Source organism: Saccoglossus kowalevskii, chromosome 17 (assembly GCF_978046115.1).
Source record: "Saccoglossus kowalevskii chromosome 17, keSacKowa6.1, whole genome shotgun sequence".
NCBI lineage: Eukaryota > Metazoa > Hemichordata > Enteropneusta > Harrimaniidae > Saccoglossus > Saccoglossus kowalevskii.
The window spans coordinates 17,916,408-17,943,921 of record NC_140657.1 but is presented as its reverse complement, the minus strand read 5'-3'; the positions used below and the strand labels follow the sequence as shown (position 1 = coordinate 17,943,921).

General features: G+C 34.4%; 1 protein-coding gene across 3 annotated transcripts in view; it reads left to right on the top strand.

Moving 5' to 3' along the window:
- Nucleotides 1-7,170: 7,170 nt before the first annotated feature.
- Nucleotides 7,171-27,514, top strand: part of LOC100374077 (FK506-binding protein 15-like) — a 30,235-nt gene continuing 9,891 nt past the window's right edge. For 2 of the 3 annotated variants that reach the window (XM_006817246.2, XM_085491786.1), the window contains exons 1-21: nucleotides 7,171-7,320; nucleotides 9,500-9,606; nucleotides 10,364-10,421; nucleotides 10,549-10,618; nucleotides 10,860-10,934; nucleotides 12,330-12,428; nucleotides 12,907-13,059; nucleotides 13,620-13,688; nucleotides 14,291-14,434; nucleotides 14,585-14,688; nucleotides 16,103-16,154; nucleotides 16,745-16,867; nucleotides 17,500-17,671; nucleotides 17,819-17,892; nucleotides 18,665-18,928; nucleotides 20,716-20,915; nucleotides 21,491-21,593; nucleotides 23,051-23,222; nucleotides 23,377-23,513; nucleotides 24,284-24,367; nucleotides 25,058-25,081. In XM_006817246.2, coding sequence (XP_006817309.2) covers nucleotides 7,172-7,320; nucleotides 9,500-9,606; nucleotides 10,364-10,421; nucleotides 10,549-10,618; nucleotides 10,860-10,934; nucleotides 12,330-12,428; nucleotides 12,907-13,059; nucleotides 13,620-13,688; nucleotides 14,291-14,434; nucleotides 14,585-14,688; nucleotides 16,103-16,154; nucleotides 16,745-16,867; nucleotides 17,500-17,671; nucleotides 17,819-17,892; nucleotides 18,665-18,928; nucleotides 20,716-20,915; nucleotides 21,491-21,593; nucleotides 23,051-23,222; nucleotides 23,377-23,513; nucleotides 24,284-24,367; nucleotides 25,058-25,081 — 2,433 coding nt within the window. In that variant the 5' untranslated portion in view covers nucleotide 7,171. The remainder of the gene's footprint in view (nucleotides 7,321-9,499; nucleotides 9,607-10,363; nucleotides 10,422-10,548; nucleotides 10,619-10,859; nucleotides 10,935-12,329; nucleotides 12,429-12,906; nucleotides 13,060-13,619; nucleotides 13,689-14,290; nucleotides 14,435-14,584; nucleotides 14,689-16,102; nucleotides 16,155-16,744; nucleotides 16,868-17,499; nucleotides 17,672-17,818; nucleotides 17,893-18,664; nucleotides 18,929-20,715; nucleotides 20,916-21,490; nucleotides 21,594-23,050; nucleotides 23,223-23,376; nucleotides 23,514-24,283; nucleotides 24,368-25,057; nucleotides 25,082-27,514) is intronic. The other variant, XM_085491787.1, reaches the window with a different exon arrangement.

Here is a 27,514-nt window from a genome sequence, read left to right as displayed (position 1 = left end):
GGTGGAGAGACTTCGACTCGCGGCAACAATTATTATGACGTAATATGAAAATATTCTTATCGCGCACATGCGCATATCAAGGCAGCCGTTCCATTCTAAGTTCGAACCATAGCGCCCAATCATAATCGTTTTCTGTGGTTCCATTGTATCCGTGAAGCTTTGTTTTGCGTTGATTCGAAATTAAAAACAGTTCGAGTTTGAGAAACGCCACGGAAAACATCGATACATTGCGGTTTTTCTGTCTGAAATGAACACGGTAAGTACTAAGCGCAGACAGATGGTCGGTCCTCGGACGCTTTAAGTGTTGGACGCATCAAATACAATACGTGTTGCAAAATAAACGATAACGATAACAGTATACACCACATACATAAACAGCTAATTTAGGATTTACTAGTAGATCGGAAAGCTAAAAAAAACACAGAATGTTCACAAGACTAAATTTCTGTCGCCAATGACACACTACAATGCACTTCCCCAAGAATTATTTAATTCTGTAATATTATTCCGTATTCCGTTTTTATTCCATTCCACTGCGTTTGTAATTTGTTTTTCTTGTTCTATATACTAGTAGTTGTATTTGTTCTCTATATCCCCGTGATTGCGCCGTGGGATTAGACTGGCCCGGCAGTGGAAATGTTATAATTTTCTTTCTTAAATCGTGGTCAACGCGGAAGATTCTACGAACACGTTCTAAAGGATTTAGCATATAAAACAATAAAATTGCCATGACTGGGCCAGTCTATCGTGGATTATAAAATATTTCGTCTAAAGAAAAACACGAATACAGCGATGTACTTGTCACTGCATGTATAAGCGACGAGTGGCACATGGAGCCTAGTCTAATTTCACCATATATCGCAAAACACGTTTCTTGCAATTAAGGGAGCTTTACAGGGAAACAAATAATTAAAATCATGTATATCTTATTCTGTCCCAACACGTAAATACCAGGTGGCCAGTGGGACTTATACATTGTTGCATCATGGTCCAGTATGGGTGAAGATTAGAACGATATGGTCGCTGCGATTGGTATATTGTGCCCATCCGAATACATTACTGATAGTCAGGGTAGGTCACGTTGTGAACCAATGATCACGCGATATCTAAACTTGTGACTATGCGACGTCCAAATCGTTCACTGAGATCTGTAAAACATGGTTTTATAACAGCAATTTTTGTACAACCTAATATTGGTTTCTCATCCGCTACGCAGATTCATCGATCGCGAATTTAATTTTTTTTTGCCCTTTTCATCACGCTCGTGTCGCATAATTAAATTTCATTCTGACTAATATCTTCCAGTTCGTGTTGGATTTTTTGAGTGATTTATGTGAAGAAATATCCCATAAAATATAGAATTACCATCACGATGATTGGCTTTCGAGGTTCGTCTAGTATTAGATCTACAGTCTTGGACGCTAAAATGCGTGGCGGAAATACACAATGCAAATAAAAATTTGGAAGCGATAAATAAGTACCCACGCAAATACAACAAATTCGTGAATCTCAGTGTCCGATTAAACGTCAAAATAATAACAAATAATCTGACAGGGCTCTTTTTTCATAGGTCGCCGACGAGGGCACTTTTAAGGTGACGCAGCCCGTTGTTGATGTTTGAGGGGATGCCCATTATGAGCACAGGAAGATTTACCAGAACAGTATATATATATATGTACATATTGTTTCTGGTTACCCCACACGTCTGCGTCAACTCGTTTGATATATGCATTGAGTGTTGTTTCCACCTTTATTAATGTATGCATATTTTTTTATCAGGGTAATTCAAAAAAACCAAAACCATTTGCATCAATTATTGGAAATATTAGTGATAAATATGTTAAAATATACGATTTGGGAGAATATGAAGTGGATATGTGCCCAGAACTACTTAAAACATCCAGCCGGCTGACGATACGGCCAAACAACAGGTGGGTGCTAGTTAGTATTTCTAGAGGGCGCTGTTGTTTCCTTTCCACTCGGATTATTATAACTGAACTATTTCATTTTTTCGCAATTGTGAATAGCGTCGTTTGATTTTCATTCCAAGGACAAGAAAGAGTTGGTCTTGAAATTCAAGTGTAATTGTGACATGCAAGGTTGGATCTGTGCCATTTCTCTGAGTACTGGCAGCCACATACCAAACTACGATTTTGTGGCAGAATGGTATAAGCTAACATCTTTTGAACGTGAACAAGGTAAGATGAATGATTCTGATCTTAACTACTAATTGTATTAACTACTTGTTTTATTTAACAACGTTCTACTTGTAATTATTATTTACCAAAATCTTTTTACAGTAGGTGAAGGCGAAGACGGTTATTATTCTCCTGTTGCCATGGATAACGGATTACATTGCTCGTCTCACGTATCGCTTGAACCCAACAGGAAAGAGAGAAGAAAGCATCCGAAACACGGATGGTGGGTTGCATTGTTTGGAAAACGCACCAAAAACAGTGAAGGTCGGTCACTTACATGAAATAATATATATTTTGTAAAACAAAGTAAAAGCCATGGGTTGCCAACTGAAGTCAACATCGTCTACGCACACTCTAGCTTTGATCGGCATAATATGGCCACTCAGAAAATTTTCACTGGAAGGTTTATTGATATTTATTTTATTCTATCCGCTATTATAGTTACAGCGTTATTTATCATGTTCAAAATTTTTCAAGTAGTTTTGTACCGTTTTTGTTTTGTGTTTAAACTTTATATCTACATCGCCTTGTGAACTATGTGCACTTTGGTGTACCATTCAATCTGATTAAAATAAGATCCTACTTTGGGCTTTTTTAAATTTGTGTTTAATAGTTATTTTTATTATACACTTTTTTTACTTTGTTTTATTTTAATTTATTTTTTATTTGCTGGCATTTTTTAAAGAGTTTTAAATGTTAAACAATGTTAAACAAATACCGACTCACAAATACATAACAGAAAACATAAAAAAAAAAAAAAAAATAGTAAAAGTAAAATAAATATATGAAATAAAATAAAATCCACGCCGCACAATACACCAGAATTTAATTAGATTGGGATACCATTCCGACTTCGCCAAAGGATGGAAACCTCCAGTACTCTCAAAATTAAAATGTGCCAAAAAAACCAGGGTATTTACTTTCAATACCAGTATTTTATAACAAAAACAACATGATTTTTTTATGCATTTTATGATTTTGGCTTTTTCTTTTAAAGTAAAAACCTCATAATTTCTTGAAAACATTTGTCAAACTAACATCATAATATTTATTATCTAAGTTAGCATATGCTATAAGCATACTTACACTTTTTTACGTGATACAAGATATTCCCGCAGAGGGGTGGGGTGGGGGTCACCGACAAGATCCAAGTCACGCTACCACTAACACAATAAAACACACAATTACAAAGTTAACCGTTTTTAAATTCTGAAACAGTGTAACTAAGTCACGATATATAATGTGTAACTTATGACAATATGTATAATACTTTAGCCCTAACAATTACTTCGATTTTTAATAAGTGACTTACATTTACGACTCTTTCCGAACATAAATTACAGTGACTGACTTTCACCCTTCCAAGCAGAATTTATAACCAAAGAACACTTGTTCTACTTCCTATTAACTCAGAATAAGAGAAATACCAAGGAAAATGACAAGTGGTGAATGATATACCGCGACGTGCCACTCTTGAAATAAATAAACGGTGAATTTTATTTTCAAATAAGTTCCGAGAAAAGTATCCCAACTGATTAATCATTGGTTCATGCAAAACAATTGTTTTCGTACCAGCAATTGAATGTTTTCAAGAAAATGACCCGCTGATATGACGTCAGCAAGCTGTCGATCTGCTCTGACATCATTCCCCTTCCCAGAGTTCCATGCGGTTAGATAACCGGAAGTATATATATTCGTGGAATAGAACTCTGCCTGGGAGTTTGCCCTGACATATGAAAAAATGTATTATTAACAATATTAAACACATTATAAAATTGACGTAATTGCCGCTGTTACTGTTTGTATTATGCTACTAACATTATTTCAATTTCTTTTGTAGACCATAAATCATACATCGACAGGAGCATTTCTGAAAGAGTGCGGTCACTATTCCATCGTCAGACTGATTCCACCACAGACGACGAAGACGAACACAATCGGCACGCTAGTCACCCGCTTCTCGATGACTACGTAGAACATGCAGGGATGAACATGCAGGGATGCACAAAGAAGCAACGAATGAAGTTTTCAAATTAAAGAGGCAAATCGATAACCTGTAGAAGCATTATGCACACTGATTGCTCTGTCAAATCTATGTATTATAAACTTTATATTTATGTATTTTCAGAATCACGAGTCATTCCTTTTTTTTAAAAATAATCCCAAACTAATTACAATTGTATCTATTTCATATCCGTGATTTCATTGGCCGACGTCATTCATGCTAAAGATAAAAAAAATAAAATTTTGATATATTCAGTTGGTGCAGTAGCATCCTGGATTTGAACAACGTCTTTTTTTCTTCAGAAAGACAAACAGTATAATGGCGTTATGGTCAATCTACGTATTATGAACTAAGCCGGAGTGCAGTGAACGAATGTAACATGTGGGTTACTATGACCATGGAGCAAGAAAGGGAGCACTCTTGCTCCACACTATGATGCACACATTCTGTATATTCAATAGAAATTGTCTTTCAATTTGGTATATGTGTATCGGATTGTACGAAAGTAAATGACCACCAAACGTGTATACATATGTGCTACCGCACATATTCATGAATTAACTATGATGGTAGCTATGCCAATTGATATTGAAACTATTCTTTAAAAATTACTCACCCATGTATTAACCGAGTCCCCTGCCAAATCTAATATCCTGTTACTTTCACTTAGTTATTTACTTATACTGACGGCTGTACTGATTCAATGGAATACATGGATGCGTTCTATTCATCCGAGTACGTGTAAGCCATTCCAAAATTTGGAAGTGAATGCGGGTCAGTTTTGGTATGTTGTGTCATACCCTAGAACTTACGTTACGTGTTAATCGCCTTGTCGTATGCAACAACTTTACGTAAGTTAGGGGTACCTTTTGTATGATGTATTTTATTTGTACACGTTTGTATAAATATGAATACGCGACAAATTAGCCATTCTGAATGTGAGTTTTGTTTAAATGTTTCCAATATTATTTTAATTACGATTATAAACTTGACGTTCTCTGTGAGTTGAATATGGGCAGTGGGTGTAATACTATTTTACACACAATGACTGGCAATGAAAATGATATCATATTATCTATTTCCCACAATGCATTTGAATCGTTCAACAAATCAGTATAATTTCAGAGCTCGAGATAATGTGTTTGCAGTGGGGAAGAATATTTGAAAAATAGTTGTAGAGAGGACTTTTTCAAGTTGGTCCGCTATTGTGTCTCATAAAAGCGACTGTGTATTTTGAACAATTATTAGTTCGTTTTGTATTGACCTGAGACTTGGGCTCTGTGACGACGCCAATAACGTGTCTTTCAAGTTGTCACTGTTTGATGTAAATATTTTTTGCCAAATCAAAAAAAAAAAATATCATACGCGTATCATGGTAATAATCAGAGTAGCTATCACCCATGGAAGACGACTTGTCCGAAAACTGTCAATGGGATACCGTAAATGCTGTTTGTTTGCCAACCGAAAGCATTCAACTTGAACACTACTTATCGTTTGTAGTTTATGAACGAAACATTTTTTTTTCAGTATTGTTGTATGATACTACACGAGGATTTATCATAAACTAAAGAAGATGTTGATTTTGTAGGATTCTATAGAACATTCGTTCTAGGAAAGCTAATACGCATGCGTGGTAATATTATCGGTATGTACCATAAATGAATCTGCGCATAGTATTAAAGTATATCGTTGCTTTATCATTTGTGTACTACAAAAAAAAAACGTGTTTAGTTTATGGTAAATCTTAATCAGAAAATCACAATCAATTGTATCAACATACAGAATCAAACAACTTACCATTAAAAATGAAACACCCCGGGGTTTTTCAAGTTTTCAAGTTTTGTTTTCAACAAACATTACCGAGAAGGCTTTAAATTATACCACTAAGAGCGTTTATTGATTGCAAATTGCTAACATATCCAATCAAATCTAACCAAAAAAAGGTTATTGGGCGGCAGTCGTCGTGCCACGTCCTGTTCGATATGGGACTCATAGCAACGTATACAACGCGTGTAAAATACATTGTTTATTAACATGAAATTCGAACACGTGCTGCGCGACGACCGCCGCGCTTTAATCTCGCTGTTTCAGACACTGGTCAGACTAGTATGTACTTATTTACGGCAACGAGTTGTGGGTACATGTAAGCGCGTACACATCTGAGGTATTTATATACGGACAGTTAGGGGAACATTCACGTTTTCATACGAACACAGCTCATCCATTTAATTAGCAGCTCTACATAATAGAGAAATACGTAGTAAATGTTACAAAGGCAGAATTAGACCACGTTAATGAAATGAAGATAAATTGTGCAAAATGATACATCTGCTGAGGCAAAGAAAATTACATATCAAATTAAGTTTAAATGACCAATAGAATTGTAAACATTACCTCTATTTCAAAAAATCAATATAACATGTCTTTTTAGCTAGCATGTTATTTTAGCTAATTTAGCTAATCTGTAATTTTGTTTATTCATTCATGCATAGTGTCAAATTTGCTAAAATTGCATGTAGCTATTTAAATATGTTTTACAGTACTTTATTCTAATTAGCGACATCTTGAATTAGCGAAATTACAGATTAGCTAAATTAGCTAAAATAACATGCTAGCTAAAAAAACATGTTTTAAAGTAGGTTATTAGGTGGCCGTGAATTGCCAAGCATTATGCGAAACCCCAGTTTGTAGATATATTTGTTTTGTTGTTGTTATGTAATCATTTTAATGCCAATTACATAGTGTATTAAAGTAAACTGTCGTGCCTACCCAGATTATATGTTCCTATTACGAGTTTCGTTGATACGTTGCGTATCCGACGTTTTGCCGAGCGCCCCCAGTAATAAAACCCGTGCATAATTATTTCTGAATGGCAACATACTTTGCGAATGCCAAGTTACCAGTAAGTGACATTGCAACTTTATAATTACCAAGTTAAAGGGCTTTAGGGGGTATCCCTATCCGTTGCATGATGGGACTTAAACGCCATCTTGATTGTCAGGGGTCACATGAGGGGAGGTGTCACTGTTTCATTTTGTTTTGTGCTACTCTTAAATTTGTAACGATGTTTGGCGGTGATGACGACGATGATGGCGACTTTCTGATGCCTGGAGGGAGGTAAGTTAATTCTAATTTCATTTTGGCTGCAGTCAGCAGCGATGTAACATCCCCACCACATCATCGCCCTGGCGGTGTCATGATCATGATCATGCACTGGCCGCCGTTCTTCAAGTCTGCGTTCAAACCAGTACCCCATTTATTGGGGGACGGGGAACGATTTCTGCTATTCCATTTTTCATTAACCGCTAGATCTATCCAGATTATTTTCTAAAACAACTTGAAAGTATGCTAATTATAGTAGTTCGTACATCCACAATCAAACAGACTGACGCCTGTGTAAACGGAAATAAATATGACGTGTAGTATCAGAAACAAATAATATAATAATACTAATACTCTAATAATAAAATCTTCATTGCATTCTTAGAAATACATTTTTTTATCGGTAAATGTAAATACAAATGTATGACTTCCGTGTTAACAGAAATAAATTTGACCTAGTGTTAACAAATTAATATGATTACTTGTTAACGTAAATAAATGAGAAATAAGGATGTCCTTATTGTCTGAACAGTCATTTTATTGCCCCATAATGGATGAAAGCACACTTGTGCAACAAATATGAAGTGTGCTTGAGTTTATTAGTGTTACTATATTGTAACACTATCAATACACGTGAATTTGCCATCCTTTCAAAAAACAAGAAATTTAAAATTTTCGTTTATTCCGCCATCACATCACCACTATTCCTTGGAAGATTCTTTTCAGCCAACGTGTATTTTCAGTGCACCCTCATCGGCAATACTAGAGATATTTCCTTCTGTCCAATCAAATCGCTTGTTACAACTTTATCATGGACAAAATAGGTACGATTACAGTGGAATATTTTCTTTCAAGCCAGAGATTTAGCAGACATTTTATAATTAGTTATGTACGGGCTAAAATCTAAATAATTAGATCAATTCTATCTATTTATTTGTTCCCCTATTTTCACTATACTACACTAAAGAAACACAGCTGTGAAACATGGCCACCGTTTTTGTGTGCATGATGCAAGATGTTATACTCGCAATAATACAAACATAGATTTCAGCCGTCACAAGTCTGTAAGCATAACAACTGTATTCATGTAAGGCCCTGGGGTAAGAACTGTGAACTGATAAGATACGAGTCAAAATAATGATTTCAATATTTTGCATAGATACATGAACTCAAGAGTACAGTGCCTGCATTGAAAACACACTGTTATAGAATCTGATAAAAATTCACAATCAGCAGCACAATGCTACATTTTGTTTAATACTTTTGTCACATGCTACAACAACTCTGATTGGGCGCAGACTTAAAAGATCCCTTCAATCAAATCTATGCATTTTACAGAAGTCAAACCTCTTGGTAGAATTGTGCACAGATTTGTGGGTGGGGGTGGGGTGGGGAAGTAGGTTTACATCAAGCTTGGGAAACCGATTCAGTAGACAAACAACTTTAATGCAATGTCTGGTGTGAAATACAAGGCGAATGTTGTACTTTGAATGTACTCTGACAGTTTCACAATCGCTCTATTGATTATCTGTTTTGGCATAGTACTGTAGAATACTTTATTTTCGCTTGGAATTTATTTTCGCTATTATCGCTGAAGGGATGATTCCACGAAAATAAAATCCAGCGAATATACTTTTTTTCCTATATTTCACATTCAACTCATCAAAAATCAGTGAAAATAAATTCCATAAAGAACTCCCAAACAGCCTTAATTCCAGCGAAAATAAAGTATTCCACAGTATAATGCAATAGCATGGATGTCTGTGATTTTGTTCATGTGAACGTTTGATTCACATCCACGGTGTTTGTTCTGCCCTTTTCACCCAAAAAATTAAATATTTGTCTATGTTTTATTGGTCTCCATATACATCTTGATAAAATGAGCCACTAGTTTGCTGCAGTCATGTTATTATATGCTGGAAAGCTTACAAGAGAACTGATCACAATGCCTACAACAGCAATGTCACAAATTGTCCTATTTCAATATTGAAAGTGAAACTGATAATGAGTCACTGTGATATTATTCTCACCAATGCTGTTATCATATCACAAATTTCAATAGCAGTGAAAATGAAATGTTTACATGTCCCCGATACATAGATACATAAATACATGTATGATTTTAATAGAAACCATAGACGATGAGACTACTTAGGTTATTCTTAATAATATGACTCTTGTTGTTTTATTGTAGCTCAAAGCTGAGTTCTCTGTTTGGTATGGATCGTGCAAGTAACACTGGTGGCAATGCATCGCTGACTTACACAGCACCAAAGCAGCCAAAGAAACAAAAAGAAACTGGTGAGCACACGATTCACAACGATTTAGTTACCATGTTATCTTAAAGACAGAAATCAAGGGGTAGAAATGGCAAACAAACTTGTGTTGTTGAAATTTGATGATTGCGATCATAATTAATATATATTATTAAATCAGTGTCTACTTACTTTGAATAAGGCGCTCTATTTGATTATTTGCCTCATTTCAGGAATTTATAAATTCAAAATCCACGTATTTGGAACAGGGCCCTTTATGCTTGTAATTATTTGTCTCATTTCAGGAATTTATAAATTCCGAATCCATGTATTTGGAATAGGGCCCTCTATGCTTGTGATTATTTGCCTCTTATCAGGAATTTATAAATTCAGAATCCACGTATTTGGAATAGGGCCCTTTATGCTTGTAATTATTTGCCTTATTTCAGGAATTTATGAACTTAGAATCCAGTTACTTGGAATAGTCTGTGATTATTTGGGGAAATGAGGATTTCAGAAATTTGTAAGAAGTTTGTAAGGTGCATTGTGGTATACTGTATTTTGCTGTATTAATACTAAGATCTGACCATGGTCAAAATAAAATCCAATGTACAGTAATTTTTGTTTTATGTGCACTTAAACTTGTGCTTTTAATTGAGCAAATATAGTACTTGTTTCTCTATTGGAGATATATTTCTAATAGAACAAATACGGTAGGTCAGTTTTACTCTTCCATTGAATTTTGTTATTTTACAATACCATTTATAAAAATTAAATCATCGTGTATCTACTTTTTGTTTTAGCTTCTGATCCGGCAGCACCTAAAGTCCTACATGCGATAGCAGTTCAAGCCTTCAAATAGTGAGTACCGGGTATATGGAATACGCCAGAGACTTTGCTGGCTGGGGTATTTGGGGGATCTTGGTGCTATGTGCTTGGCCATAAAGTACCCACCTTATTACCAACCTTCTTTCTTTCTGTTCAACAGTATTAATGGGCAATACAATAAACAAGGAAAACTAGGAGCTGCTGTGCTTGGTAACCATGCCAACAATGAGGTAAAATGCTACTCATTTATTCACTTTTAATAGTCCCAGACAATTCTGGTACATTTTTTGATTACAGTTACTGTATTTGCCATAGAGGGCGTACTATATTTTGTAGTTAAAATGGCGGTTGATAAGATTGATGCAGTGTGATTGTTATCAAGTGTGCAAACTATTGTTTTTCAAGTTGAGTAGGACGAGAAAAAATATTGTTTTCAGTGATAGTTGATTTTTGTTGATGTTTCAATTTCAGTATCAAATTCTCTTGTATTTAAGTAAAAAACAGCAAGTTTCATCGACTAGAATCACTGCCAGTTTCAGTTTTGTGGTGAGTATTTTTGTGATCTTTCATTTAAAGTTGTTTTACTATAAAATACTATATTGGAATTAATTTTCACTGAAGGAATGATGCAGTGAAAATAAAATCCAGCAAATATACCTGTTTTCCTATATTTTACATTCAACTTCCATACAAAACACCAAGAAAGTCTTTATTCCAGCTAAAATAAAGTATTTTATACTATCTCACTATTACAGCATTTGCGAGTTACGCATTTTGAAAACTGAATGCTTTATTTTAAAGTCCCAGCATGCAACACTAATTAGCATCCTGCTTTGACACACAATCACCGAGCCTGTGAAGTATGAAACGTTCCATGTTTGAAGTTCGCTTGGACACAGACACAGTAGCAATGAATGTTGGGAGTTCTTATATAACACGTATAAGATTGGAAGGAACAGTACAGAAAAACATAAGTGGCTGAAATCGTCAAACAAATCCTGCGCTGTTAAGGTTCTCTTGACTGAAATGTTTTCTATATGAAAGAAGTTTGCAATTTGGATAAGCCTCTAAGATGACGACTGTAGTAATTCAACTCATATGAATATGAAATTGACGTCATATTGTGAAACTAATTGAAAGAAGCTATGTAAAGGAAAAACAATATTATTATGAGAATACTGCAAAGTATGCACAATGGCAGTACAGTGATCTTATTTATGTGATTCCTTGCTGCCTGAGTGCATACTTTGAAGTATTATTATGTAATTTTTATTATTATACATCTTTTCCTATATGTAGTTATAATTTAATGCTCTAAAATGCCAGCAAAAAATTTTTTTTATTTATTTATGTTTTTTTTTTTCTGTCACACTCTAAATTGATGCTAAAGTGTTTGAATATGACATAAATATGACGCACATTTTCCAATTTGGAAATACGACCATGACACATTCAAACATGTTTGCACAGGGTTTTATGGGAAAACTTTATTATTTTCACTTTCAATTGTATAATAATACGAGGTTATTACAAGAATACCTCAAAGTATGCACGAAGACAGTACAGCGAGAGTATCGACTGACGCGCAACGGTCAATGTGACAGCGTACTGTCTGAGTGCATACTTTGAGGTATTCTCCTAATAACCTTATTATTATACATCTTTTCCTTCCAAGGATTCATCATGGGAATGCCGAAATTCAAAAAAAGAACAGAAATCAGCGAACTTCTTTGTATGGTGTCTGATCAAACCCTGGTGGCAGCCATGCTTGTTTTTATTATTAGAATACACTTACGCATGTAATCATTCCATATTTGGAATTTGCATTTCCTAATATGATAGGATGAAAATACACCACAAAATTATGGTACGCTGTAACTTATAGCGTTACTGTAACAGATGTATAATAATAATAATTACTGCTACATGGTTTCAATTTAGGTGCAGGCAAACAATTATGGTACATTTTATGACGATACAAGACAAAACTGGTCTATTATGTTTGAATCTGAACAGAATGCCTTAGACTTCACTAAGCAGGTATGTGAGATATTACTGGATTCTTCTGTAAATTTGCCTTGGATGTTAAACGGCGGTTTGGGGTTTAAATAAAATATAATAGGACCAAACAAATTTTTTTCGACAGTTTTTTAATGTGTTTTTTTTAAAAATATTTTGGCGTCATTTTTCGAACATTTTAATCAATTTTTTGGATGGGTGAATTTATGGCAGAATCCGGTAATGGTGACTATCAGATTTTCTTGGTTCTGATCATTTCTCCTGACATGTTGAAATCATTATAAAGATGCTTATTCATATATCATGTTCACATCTGTCTCTGTGTTTTTTTTATACTTTTTAGTAAACTATAAATTATCTTGACATGAAGGGGGCCTAATATACAGAATTTCAGAAAAAAAATAAAAATATTTGTTGAATGAAATAGCATCATTATGCAAAATAAGATACTGACCTATGCTATTATTCTGTGTATAATATCATTTGTTTTAATTTACAGATAGCTCTGTCTAAAGTGAACAGTGCTGGAGGAAATACAGATGGCGTCATTACACAAGATATGATACTAGGAGATGGATTGGCTTTGGATAATGGAGATTCAGTGGAAGTTAAATACACAGGATGGATTTATAGTAATCATGGATTAGGAAAGGTAATCTATAGTACTATCTATATTTAAATACTGTAGAATACTTTATTTTCACTTGGAATTAATTTTCTCTGAAGGAATAATTCAGTGAAAATAAAATCCAGCGAATATATATTTTTTCTTATATTTTAAATTCAACTCATCAAAAATCAGGGAAAATTAATTCCATACAAAACTCCCCAAAAGTCTATTCATCGATAATTAATTCCAGCTAAAATAAAGTATTTTACAGTAATCCTTTCATCACCAATACCAGCTTTTGTAAATTAATTCATAATCAAAATTTGTTTTGCTAAAAGTTGTTAATTTAAATTTGTTTTTAAAATCGTTAAATAACATCATATTCTGTCTCAAATGTTAGGGAAATTGTCAAAATTTGTTAATATTTTACTTATTATTAATATTCTGTTAAATTTGCAATCGATAAATGCTGATCGTGTTCCTTTTTGAAAGTAAAATCCAAGAAGTTACGCTGGGTAATATTCCGGGGTTAATATGTCTTGTTTTTCAATGAATAACGAGGTTGAAATATTTATTAATTTCTCTTGTGTGTTTCTCGATAGGTTTTTGATAGCAATGCGAATTCTGATAAATCATTTAGATTTAAAATAGGCAAAGGCAAAGTGATCAAGGTAAAATATTATCTTCTACAGCCTTATATACCCATGTTAACCCTCACCACCATCTTAATACAGATACCACTACAACCATTACCTATAATTGTTACATATGTACTGCAGTTTATTTTGATTCGTCTCTGAAATCAAAATTGATATTTCCACACCCCATATGCAAATGAGGTCTGAAAGCAAACAAAGTAGTCCCTTTAGGAGTACCGTTTTTCGAAACATATCAGAAATAAAAAATATTTAGAAGTACAATATTTTTCCCTTGGGGTACATGAATATACTTGCCGAGTGAAATGAAATTTGAACAACAGTAATGGTACTCGAGACGCGGTGTATTCTGCTGTACTTTCACAAGCGAAGTGAAGCTTATGGAAGTATGGCTGCAGGATACACCACATCACTCATAAAAATAACTTCCATTCGCATCGAAAACCACGGGAAGGGTGTGGTGTTCTGTCATAGTAATCATCACCGCACAATACTATTACCTGGATACCACCACCACTACAAACTGGGTTTTACAACCACCGCAAACATTTGGTTAGCAGTACCAACAAAACATGAGTGATCAATTCATATTAATATAATGTATTCATCTTTAACAGGGATGGGATGAAGGTGTACTTGGTATGAAGAAAGGTGGTAAAAGACTCTTAATAATACCTCCATTTCTGGCTTATGGAAGTACAGGAATGGGGAACAGAGTTCCTCCAAATTCTACGCTTATATTTGAAGTGGAAATAAAGAAAGTGAGTACACTGTCTGGAAAACATTGAAATGAAATGTATCACGGAAAAGGTGCACAATAGGCCTTATGCATGACTCACATCCTGGTACTTTCACTGTACTTGAGAAGGGATTGTCTTTTTTTGATTGGTGTTAACTTGTTTCACTCTAAGGTTAAATTTTCAAAAGACAGAGAAGATCACAGTTCATCTTCTTCATCACCGGTTGTCATGGCAACACAAGATGCCACTGAATCAACTGCTACAGACTCTGCCAGGTAATGTTTTTAGCAGGGTAAACCACGCTTTCATGTTTACTTCTACACGGTCCATTGAATATATGCATTTATTCAACACGTTCATAGTTTATGAAACATGGCATTATACACCTCGCATTAAAAACATATCAGCAATCATTCAAACATTTGAATTTGCTCATATACTGTAAAATTCTTTATTTTAACTGGAATTAATTTTCGCTGAAAAGACATTTTTGGTGTTTTGTATGGAATTTATTTTCACTGATTTTTGGCGAGTTGAATGTGAAATATAGGAAAAAAAGTATATTCGCTGGATTTTATTTTCACTGAATCATTCCTTAAGTGAAAATTAATTCCAAGCGAAAATAAAGTATTTTTGATTATTGGGGTAAACACCACCATCAGATTATTGACGTCTCATTGGAATTTGTTTTCTGGTTTACATCATACAAAGAAGTATTTTATCGTTATGAAATAGAATCACCGTCACTGAAGGCAAACATTCGTTCAGCACAAAAGGTTTTTGTTGTAATTTTTGGTATATTTTTTCATTAAATTATCCCTACATGCAGGAAAAAGATGTATAATGAGGTTATCACAAAAGTATGCCACCAAACAGTACGGGTTCCATCATTCTCCACTGAGTATCATTCTATACGACCACTGTACTGCCTTCATGCGTACTTCGCAGTAACCTTTTATATCATATTTACCATTTATACTGCCATAAAATAAAAATAAAAATAAAATAAAATGACTCACACATCAGTCGTATCCCTCATGGTCACAGTAACCAAACTGTTTGTCTCCAATTTTGCAAGTGTGTTCAGTAACATGCTGCCCTGACACATCTTGTATGTTATTGCTATATACCATCCTGATTTTTGTGGATGATGCCAGATTCATTTGTCCTCAACTGTGTAGCTATGATGCAAGTAATGTGGGTCACTGTAGTTGTGTATCTATGGTTACAAGATGATGATTATTTCTTCTCAGTTTAACTGTGTTTGACTGTGATGGTTGATCTTTGATAGATTAAAAGAAGTTTTTCTGGAGCCATATCTTTAACATGCATATACTAATTCATTTCACACACATATATATTCATGTTGTACTTGCATATACACACTGTATTCCCATTTATTTGTTGCACAATTAAACATGGCTGAATGTAGCAATTAATTGTTAGACTTAAATTTAAATTTAAAAAAAATAACCAATCATTTTTCGCCATTCTAGAACCAGTTCTCAGGTGTTCATGAACTTGATTCCCACCACACCTTTGTCCATACATGTAGCTATGAAGATTTGCCATATCTGCTATATGTCTTGATTGTATTCGTCTTATGTGAATACCTATCATTGGAAATGTATGTACTCCGGTAGAATCTTACAGTGAAATATATAACATAAACTGTGCTTTCATTTTTAGTGAGGAATCTGTGAGAGCCAGAACTGCTTCAATAAATGAACAGCTAGCAGCGGTAAGCATTGTCATTACCAGGGGTTTTTCTAGAAAAAAACTGCAAGAGGGAGCACTGCAATTCAGTGGCGCAAGCAAGTTGGGGAGATAGGCTTCTCCCTACCAGGGTGTGGAGTTTTTGATAATTCTAATTGAAAATGGAGCATTCTATGGCTTCCTTGGGGCCATACATACTTTAAATACTCTACTGTAAAAGGATTAATTATTCACTGGGTTTTAATTTTGCTTATTTTGCCGACTGAATAATGCACTAAATTAAAACCCAGTGAATATGTAAAATTTAGCATAGAACACATTATCTAAATGATAAAACTGTGAATTTAAAACCCACTGAATATGCCTGAAATGGTAAATCAGCGATGATTTAAACCCAGTGAAAATTAGTCATTTTACAGTTTTGCTGAAAAGACTTTTTAGCTGTTTTGTATGAATTTTATTTTCACTGATTTTTGAAGAGTTGAATTTTTGCTGGATTTCATTGTCGCTGTTTAATTTTTTCAGCAAAAAAAATTCATCTGAAAATAAATAAATTTTCGGTACAGTGTTTACAATGTATTTTGTATTAATATAACTTGTTATTTCTTTTCAAAGACGCAACCACAAACTCAGAGTAAAGCCAAACTGATTTCCCGCATGGCTAAGATGGGTCAGCCAATGTTGCCAAGGATGGGGTCCAGTGCGACACAGGCAGATAGTGTAGACTCTGAAGTAGAGGTTAGTGTTGTAACTACGATGTGTGATCAGAGATACATATTGCAAGGCAATTCACAATGTTACTAAGATTTTTTTAATTCATTCTACTTTGCAAATTTTGAAACCATAGAGGAGGTATCACTTAGTCGAAACAATGAAAATTTTAATTTTCAATGTTTTAATAAGAAATGGGGTAACCAGTCAGTCTTGTGTCGTACAACTTTTATATTTGTTGGCGACTGTAGCTATTAGAGAATAGGGAGAAAACTAATTCGTATTTACCAGCCGAAAACTGCTGGTAGAAAGTTAGTAAAATGTTACAAATGTGTCGCTAAAACTGTAAATATATTTATTTTCCTTCCAAACAGTGGCTATAAATTGTCGGTAAACTTTTATCTAATATGCAAATGATTACTGAACATGTTAAGAATCGCTCACAGAATTCTACGATTCTATGATGATAAAAAGCTGTGAAATGGATACATGGGGTTGAATAGGACCTTCAATTCGTGATCGGAACATGTAAAAAATTCCTACACTTGTTTAATAAATCAGATATCACACTGTCACTCGTTGGATATCCTCTGTATATCGACAGTCCAATTACTTGTAAAGTATGTCCAGTGGTTTCAGTTTGTTTATTTGTATCACAGGATCACACCACACATCAAGCACCCGCTCATCCTTCCATACCAGCGAAGCCTGACAATCTACAAACCGTGCCACAACAACCACTATTACAGCAGACTGAGCCAGTACAGCAGTTACCCCCGCAGACTGTGCCATCACAACCTTTGACCCAACCTTTGACCCAACCGATGCAAGGTAAATTTAGTTTTTCCAGGTCTCTGTTTTACTGAATGTTACAAGACTGGACAATAAGAACTCTATGCTTTACCAAGTATAAAAAAGCAGGCCAAATTAAAGAGGTGTATGTTTATTATTTACAAGCAGAGGATATTTTCTTTGCAGCTGCCCAACCTTTTCCACCACAACAACTAGCACTTTACCAATCTCAGCCTCAGATGCCTGCACAACCTTTCCCGGTAAGTACAACTCAAAATAGATTTAAAAAAGTGAGTTTTGCTTTACTTTGTGCAAGGCAGTACAATGAATGTGATATAAATTTTGTAAATGGAAAATGCTTTACTCATTGCTCAGTGGTAGTAGAGTTCTATTGAGATGTATTCATTATATATGGTTGTCTAATTTCCATAGCTGAAGAGACATACATAGGAGAAGAAAGTGGGAGAAGCGTACCGTAAAATCTGTATTAGAAGCCGCATCCCTAATAGAAGTCGCATCCATTCTATTTGAATAATTGAGAACCAAAAATTCATCATTTCTCATATGTGTAGATGCTCCAATAGAAGCCGCATCCACTCTGTTGCATTGTACCATTTTAATAGAAGCCGCGGCTTCTAATACAGATTTTACAGTAGTTGTTCTGTCCCCTTTTTAGCTCCGTTGTGGACTTTGTCAAGAGGAGCTTATCATATGAGTGATTGTCCGTCGGTGCTGGTTGTCACCTGTCACTCTCTCAGATTTGTTCATTTTGTTATGATATCTTCAATTCTCTAATTTTGATGAATATCTTTGTCATTTTTGTAAAATAGGATATTTTTGAATTCTTTTTGAAAAACGATTGCTTTGATACTATACATATTGTTCATTTTCTAATGATATCTTCAGTTCGTTAATTGAAATGTGCATTGCTAACAGCGGAGCTATCTCAGCAGAGAGGCTGCTTGTTATAATGAGTGACTCTGAAAGTTAAATAGATAAGCTGTGATGAACTCATTATAACATTTCTTTCAGCAATATGCAGGTGCAACGCCTTTAACGTTCCAGCCACCCCAACCGATGGCTCAAGTTTCACAGTATGGGATGGCTCCTACACAGCAAATGCCGCAAGTTCCCCAGTATAGTGCCATGTACCCACAGTCACAACCTCCACAGCAGCAACCAGTCGGCAGCGACATGACCACTCCTATGCTTCTGTCAGAAACCCGGCAACAACAGACTGAAATACGGCTTGCTATCGGCAAACTGCAAGATAAAATTGAGACAGTCTCGTCCAAGGTAATGTTCATTTGAACGGCTGCAGTATTTGCTTCTACTCACTGTTTATTTCATATTTTTATCACAGGTAGTGTCCCCACTCTATATGATACTGCACTCTTGTTCGTTAGGTCTCTAAATCCATCTGTACTTCTGGGGAATGGTGCCACTGAATAAATGAAAATGTCCAAAACACAGGTAGATTTTGGTGAAATCACAGGTATACAGGTACCCTTGGGGAATGGTGCCACTGAATAAATGAAAATGTCCAAAACACAGGTAGATTTTGGTGATATCACAGGTATACAGGTACCCTTGGGGAATGGTGCCACTGATTAAATAAAAATATCCAAATTACAGAAATTTAGAAATTAAATAAAGAACATATTTGTTAGGCCTGGCCTTCACATAAATGAATAAATCTACATATTTTTTGGCGGGAAAATTGTTCTTTGCGTTTGTAGCTGCATTTGTAGGTATTTTAACCCTAACCAAATGTAAAAAAAAATGTTGTCAGGAACGTCTTTGATTTATTGAGACAAAAAGAAAACCAACAAAAGTTGGATTAACCCTAACCCTAACCAAATGTAAAAAAAAATGTTGTCAGGAACGTCTTTGATTTATTGAGACAAAAAGAAAACCAACAAAAGTTGGATTAACCCTAACCCTAACCAAATGTAAAAAAAAATGTTGTCAGGAACGTCTTTGATTTATTGAGACAAAAAGAAAACCAACAAAAGTTGGATTAACCCTAACCAAATGTAAAATAAAATGTTGTCAGGAACGTCTTTGATTTATTGAGACAAAAAGAAAACCAACAAAAAATGGATTAATCCTAACCCTAACCAAATGTAAAAAAAAATGTTGTCAGGAACGTCTTTGATTTATTGAGACAAAAAGAAAACCAACAAAAGTTGGATTAACCCTAACCAAATGTAAAATAAAATGTTGTCAGGAACGTCTTTGATTTATTGAGACAAAAAGAAAACCAACAAAAAATGGATTAACCCTAACCCTAACCCTAACCAAATGTAAAAAAAAATGTTGTCAGGAACGTCTTTGATTTATTGAGACAAAAAGAAAACCAACAAAAAATAGATTAACCCTAACCCTGGCAGTGGCAATGAAATATAACATAATAATATTCAGTTTTTGTTGTTATATAGTGCCTTTATGAAAACTACACTAAAATAATATAGCTGATATTCTCGGCATTTCACACACTGTATTAAAAAGATGTTACTGTATTTGTTGTAGTAGAAGCACATCTCTAATAGAAGTGGATGTAAACCATAAATTTTATTAAATATAGGAATTATTTTGACCATATAACTCTCATTCATGTATAAATAATTTTTAGACATCTGACACTAAAAACAATAGAATTTGAAAGTGTTACAAACACATTTGAATTTCTTCTTTTTTCGGAATTTGTGTTTCATGGTCAATTCAAAAATTTCCTCTGTTTTTGTCAAATACAGAACCATTATCAGAGTGTTATGGAAATAGAATTCTGTAACGCTAATATTCGCACAGCGCAAAACATTCTTTGTTGCAACTTTCGGGCTGTTATCTCTCTTGTTAAAGTATTACTTCAATCAGAGCAAAGATGTATAATACAATGAGGTGATCACAAGACTACCACAAATCATGCATGAAGGTAGTACAATGATCATATCAACTGATGGAGATTGATGCATTCCTGTACTGCCTGAGTGCATACTTTGCGGTATTCTCGTGGTAACCTCATGACACATAATTGTTGTCAGTGAATCGATGTAATCTGAACTGACTGTTGACTTTTTTAGATCGACCACATGCATGTACAAGGAAGCCAGAGTGTTGCCGTGTCTGGTCAGCAAGGCAATATGGAGTCTGGCATACTTATGCAGAATATACAGAGGATAGTACAAGAAAATGAACGACTGAAACGGGAAATGTTTGAAAAGAGTTCAAGGATTGAAGTCCAGAATGAAAAGATTTCAGAATTGCTGCAAAGAAATCAACAGTGAGTTCAAATATGAATAAATTATGCAGATTAGGAAATGGTTGAAATATGAATAAATTATGCAGATTAGGAAATGGTTGAAGTATGAATAAATTATGCAGATGAGGAAGGAAAATAAAAGTCAGCCGACTGAAATGCCTGTTGATTATGCGGTTTTTAGAAAACCATGTATTCAGTCATTTGTTGGTCGACCATATGGTCATTTAATAAATGTATGAATGTATACTTGAAATTTGATATTCTGGAGAGGGTAACAATATGTATAAAATTGCCTAGAACTATTAAAATTATTTGAGAAATAACTGATTCACTTGAATGGGAACAAGAGAATGGATTTCATGGTCAAGCTTTCAGGATGCACATGGGTTATATATATATATATATCGTATATTTACCAACATTTCTAAGACTTCCCCATTCATCCTGGGTAGTGAGAAGCAGTAGGAGTAAAGTACCTTGCCCGAGGATACAACATCATGGCAAACTCAAACTCACAACCCTGTGATTGCCAGTTCAGTGTGATTACCTCCTGATTGCATAAAATGTTTTCTTAAAAACTTTTAATTATTTACTAGGTTTGTAGAGCAAAGTAACGTGATGATAGAGCAACGAAATGATTCGTTTAAGAACACAACGGCGCAATCACAGGCACGAGTGTTGGAACTAGAGCAGGAAAAGGTAAATAGATGAACTAGGAATGCAGTATGCGATTACATGCATTTTTTCAATTAGAAGCCATCTCCAATAGAGATCAAGTAGCATATTTACCGTACTCGACCGCGTTAGCGCCCATGCCTGGGCAAGCGCCCACCCCCCACTTTTGCGCAATTTTTATATTTGGGGTCACATTCGGCAAAGCGCCCACCCCTTCAAAATGCAACTAATTTAAAACTTGGTATTGCGTAACGAATCTTGGTAATCGTTTTTATATGATACAGCGTGGATATACCCCGCTGTGAACATGTTGTGAATGCGTAGAACGCGGTAACCGTGCGTAAACTAGGCTTTGACAATGACCTGTTAATACAAGTAAAATGCGGTAAATATTTCATGCCATATTCAGTTTACCTCTCAAAAATGGCTAGTTACTAGTTTTTTGGAAAAACCAGGTCGTTTATTCGCTGAAATAAATTCCAACAGATCGTACTTCGACATCGATAATTCACTTCCGCATTGCGTTACCGGAAAGTCTTCGGGAATTTCCGAAGAATTGCGTCAGTACAACACAGCATTGTGATTGGTTAATAACCAACTTGACCCATTAGGTCAAAGGACGCCGCTGCAGGTGAAATCTGCAAATGCATCATGGTGGAAAGTGATTTTGTTCGAGAGTTTGCGTACGATCCAACACCTTCGTCAGTGGAGATGATATGACAATTTTGACTTCGACTGTGTTCCAACAGACTCAAATGTTTTTAATTTCGTAAATTCTGGTGGTACGTAATTAATATTGTAATAAAATGTGCATATTTTTTGTGATCATTTCTGTTTCTTCGTTGTGAAAATCAATGACGACTCAACTAATTTCGTAATTTGATTTCCCTCAAAGACGTAATCTGTCACTTGATGAATCAAATTTTTCATTTGCACTCTTTTTCGAGGGGGGTGCTCGGGTAAGCGCCCACCCCTAAAAAATCATGATTTTCTGAGTTGAGGCCCCTGGGTGCTAACGCGGTCGAGTACGGTATTCAAATTGTGTATCAAATCACACAAAAGAAGAAGAGGGTAGCTTGATTGAATATGGTCTTCAATCTTTTCACTACCAGATTTCTTGCCCAAATTTTTCTGCACTTTTTTCTCATATTTCAATATTTCTGGAAATTAACCCTAATTTTAGAGCCAACAGATAAAATCTGAGTTAATTTTCAGTTTTTACTCAACAAATTTGGCTATTTTTGTCTTAATCTTCTGAAGGAATGTGCAGACTATAAACAGAACTATTTTGTGAATTTGGCAACTGGTGGTGAAAAGGTTAAATTAGTCAAATACTTGTACATGTTAGTTTACTTGGCGTAAACATTACCACATTGTCTTTGATTTAAGAAACATGTATGACATGCAACAAAATGCGTGCCATGACAAAATGTGTTGCTTTTCTGCGACCAAATTTATGTTTTGATTTTCTCTCCATGTAGGTCAATCTTACCACAGAGCTGAGTGCTGCCACCTCTAGAATCAGTACTATGCAACTAGAAATAGCCAATCAGAGACAAGCAGAAAGTGATCTGAAATTACAGCTTCAAAACACCATGGCAACCTCTCACCAAACGAGTGATGAGTTACACATGTTAAAAACAGCTAAGTTTGGTAGGAAATCTTCTTTATATAAACTATTTTCTCATGAATCCCACACACAATGCATTGTGGGTATTCCCATAAGTGTAAAACTCATTCTATAATGATGGTTCTATCTTTATATCTCTGTATGTCTTTCTAATCTGTCTTTGGTGTGCTATTGCAGAATGTGAAAGCAAGATAGAAAAACTAAGTCAGTCACTGAAAGAAGAAAAACTTGATGTCAAGAAATACAGAAGTAGACTTGAAAACTTAGAAGAAGAATTGTCAGATTTGAGATCTGAGAAAGAAATCCTGGAAAAGGTAAGACAAAAAATACTATGGGTCAAGTTTCAAAAAATATAAATGCTTTTCATTCCTGTGTGCAAAACATGTAAAGGGAGTTTGTGCAGTTACCCTGCCTGTTTGTATGTATGGATGGATCGATGTATGTCTGTTCTACAGATATCTCAATAGTTTTCAATGATACTTTGTACATTAGCTTGAAGGGCTAATTTAAAATTTTGAATTATTTTAAATATGTCCCAATACTCTCATTTGCATTATTGGTTTCACAACACTGTGATATAATTGTGATATGCAGGTCATGTGATATAATTGTGACATGCAGGTCATGTGATATAATTGTAATATGCAGGTCATGTGATATAATGCAGGTCATGTGATATAATTGTAATATGCAGGTCATGTGATATAATGCAGGCCATGTGATATAATTGTAATATGCAGGTCATGTGATATAATGCAGGTCATGTGATATAATTGTAATATGCAGGTCATGTGATATAATTGTGATATGCAGGTCATGTGATATAATTGTATTTTGCAGGTCATGTGATATAATTGTGATATGCAGGTCATGTGATATAATTGTAATATGCAGGTCATGTGATATAATTGTGATATGCAGGTCATGTGATATAATTGTGATATGCAGGTCATGTGATATAATTGTAATATGCAGGTCATGTGATATAATTGTGATATGCAGGTCGTGTGATATAATTGTGATATGCAGTTCATATCACTGTGATATTTCATGAGGCTGATGGTAGAGTCATTTATGTCTTCAGAATTTATCAGACCGGAAGCAGAAAGCAGCAGCTGAGAAAAGGAAATCTGAAGAAGAAATCGAGGAACTGAAGAGAATTCACGAGGTTTGTTCAAATGCAGCTATTTATATTCCGATATTGACCACACTTTGGCCTGTGTCACTCTGAGACACATTTGCCAAATGTTGTGCTTTCTGTGGTTTGTTGTGGCACATGTACCATAAATGTATACTTTGGAGTGGGTCACCTTTTATATACGAAACTGAATGATTATCGTATTTGCTGATATTACTGATGAACAACACGTAACGTTAAAAGATGAATTCTAGACAAGATGTTACAAATGATCCTGTATGTTTGGGGAAACTCAAATATTATATTTAAACCTGTATGCAAATAGATTTTTCTTCACCGTACTCATATCTTGCTGTTGAAATCTATATCAGGCTCACTGTGACCTAGGCATACATCAGCCAATCGAAATACACCTTACAAAATACCCAGTAGGATAGCCAATCAAAATTGTCGTATATGAGACTAACCAGGCTAAAAGATTCATATAGTCAGTGACTGATACTTGTATAGTTTTAGCACATTATTGCATTGGGTTGTAAAAATATAAATTGGACCAAATTCATATTTCTTGATTACTTTCCGCCTGCAGTATTTTTATATTTTTTCAAAATGTTATTGTTTTGCTGTGAATCATGCAGAATGTAAGAATATTTTGAACACGCTTCTGAAGCATTGTGCTAATTGTTTGCTGTTTTTTCTTTTTATTGTGCGCCGCTATAGCCTGCCAATGACACTGGCACTCAGGTACTTCATTGTTTCCTTCCTCATTACCATTCCGCATGACTGTATTCCCTGCACAAAGGCGGATGAGCAAGAGCAGACATCTGCAAAATTGATGCACATACATGTACTTGACAAATCTCATTTCATGACATTGCCTAGAGAAGCATGTATACATCATTGAGTAAAAACTTTGAATATCCAAAACCATGTACCATGAACCTCTTCAAATTTCAATATTATTGAAATGTGCGCCACATTGCTACCTACTCTTAACTTTTCTGTTCACTACAAGATCTCGCGAAATGCGTGAAGAATGCAGATTGAATGCCAGTTGCAGCAAAAATCAAATTATTAAATTTTTAGCTTGAATTTCTCTTTTTCATACCTCAATATCAAATTGCTATTTTTCAGAGAGGAATATGGTTTTGGGATATCCTTGCTTCAGTTGCAGCAAAAATCAAATTATTAAATTTTTAGCTTGAATTTCTCTTTTTCATACCTCAATATCAAATTGCTATTTTTCAGAGAGGAATATGGTTTTGGGATATCCTTCTTCATCAAAATTTCCCATCATGTGTATAGCACATCATGAAAATACGGCTTTGCGTTTGTCAAACCCCAAAGGAATGTTTTGACGCCACTGCAACCTTTGTTTGTCTTGTTTTTTTTGTTTGATTTCACACGTAACGCAGGATCTCACAGTGAACAGGAAATGGTCTGTACATCATGCACAGTAGATGGTTGATCTCATCAATGTGATTACTGTTTGATATTGACTGCCTGTCCGTTCTCATCAGCCCTTGATATATGTACATGCATGTATACTAATATCTATTCACTATAATGCATTCTCTTAGCACTCTCGTTCTTTTCCTTTGATATTAATGTGATACAGACCTTTTTGTAGTTTTGGATTTCCCTGAGTCAAATTTATATCATAATTTGTTTGCACAATAACTGAAGACTCATAATATAAGTGTAGTTATATATTTTATGGCATATCATCTCTGATTGAATTGGACACTTCATATCTAATTTTTTTTCCATTTTTCTCAACTTTTACATTTCCCAAACTAAAGCAAGGTTTTTTTTCTGCATTGCCTGCTGATGGCATTTCCCAATTCAATTTGGTGATTGCCGGAGGCTTTCAGTAACATTAATAACCATATTCATGGGGCTTCTAAAATGTTCTTATTATTTTAAAAGTTGAGATGCCTTGTAATTTCTTAGTTCAAAAGATATTATTTATGTGTTGATCAAGCAATAACTAATGTACATTTCCTTCGTGCAAATAGACAGACAAAAAATGTAGTAGCTTTTAAATAAAAATAACATCTATTTCATAAAAATTAGATACAACAAAAATGTTAACAGGCTTAATAATTAATATGTAAATGAAGTGAACAGCTGATTGTTTTTTGTATCTTTATGATATTAAAGTGTTATATTTCATCGGCTATAATTATAACTTAGTTCATTTTCGTAAACAGAATACAAAATGTTCATTTTCATAAATGGAATATAAAATGTTCATGTTCCAAATAGAATAAAAATGTTCTTTTTTTGTAAACAGAATACAAAATGTTCATTTTCATAAACAGAATACAAAATGTTCATTTTCATAAACGGAATACAAAATGTTCATTTTTGTAAACGGAATACAAAATTGTCATTTTTGTAAACAGAATACAAAATTGTCATTTTCGTAAACGGAATACAAATTGTCATTTTCGTAAACAAAATACAAAATATTCATTTTCATAAACGGAATACAAAATATACAATGTTAATTTTCATAAACGGAATACAAAATGTTCAATTTTGTAAACAGTATACTAAATTGTCATTTGCGTAAACAGAATACAAAATGTTCATTTTCGTAAACAGAATAGAAAATTGTAATTTTTGTAAACAGAATACAACATGTTTTGACTCTGTGAATGTGCCACTAGAATATTATTTCTTGAGAAAAAAGAAGGCGAGTCATGCAGGTTTAGAAGAAATCAGATTTTAATTTGTTTTTAAACTGTTGACATTTGAAAATTACAAATTTGCATATCAGAATATTGATACATCATCTTTTAGTATTCACTTCATTTCTGTCATAATCCATATTGAGTTGATTGCAGTCTTTGCATGATGTACTATGTGCCAGTGTCATCATTAAATCTTTGAACGCTAAAGTCAACTTTTGCAAAATACATCTGCATAATTTTTTCAAAAATTTTGAAATATTTGATTTGGACCATACCAGGGTGTCCCCTATTGGAAATTATGTTAGTTTGGTCTGAAATTGAGAAAACAATTATTGATAATAATTTTTTGGAAATTCTGAGGATTAATTTTTTTAGAAATATGTACTTACAAGTAATGTGGTTAGATCATACCCAAGCCTGCACCTATACAAGACAGAATGTCTGATTGGCTTAAAAAAGAAGATAAATCTGATTGGCT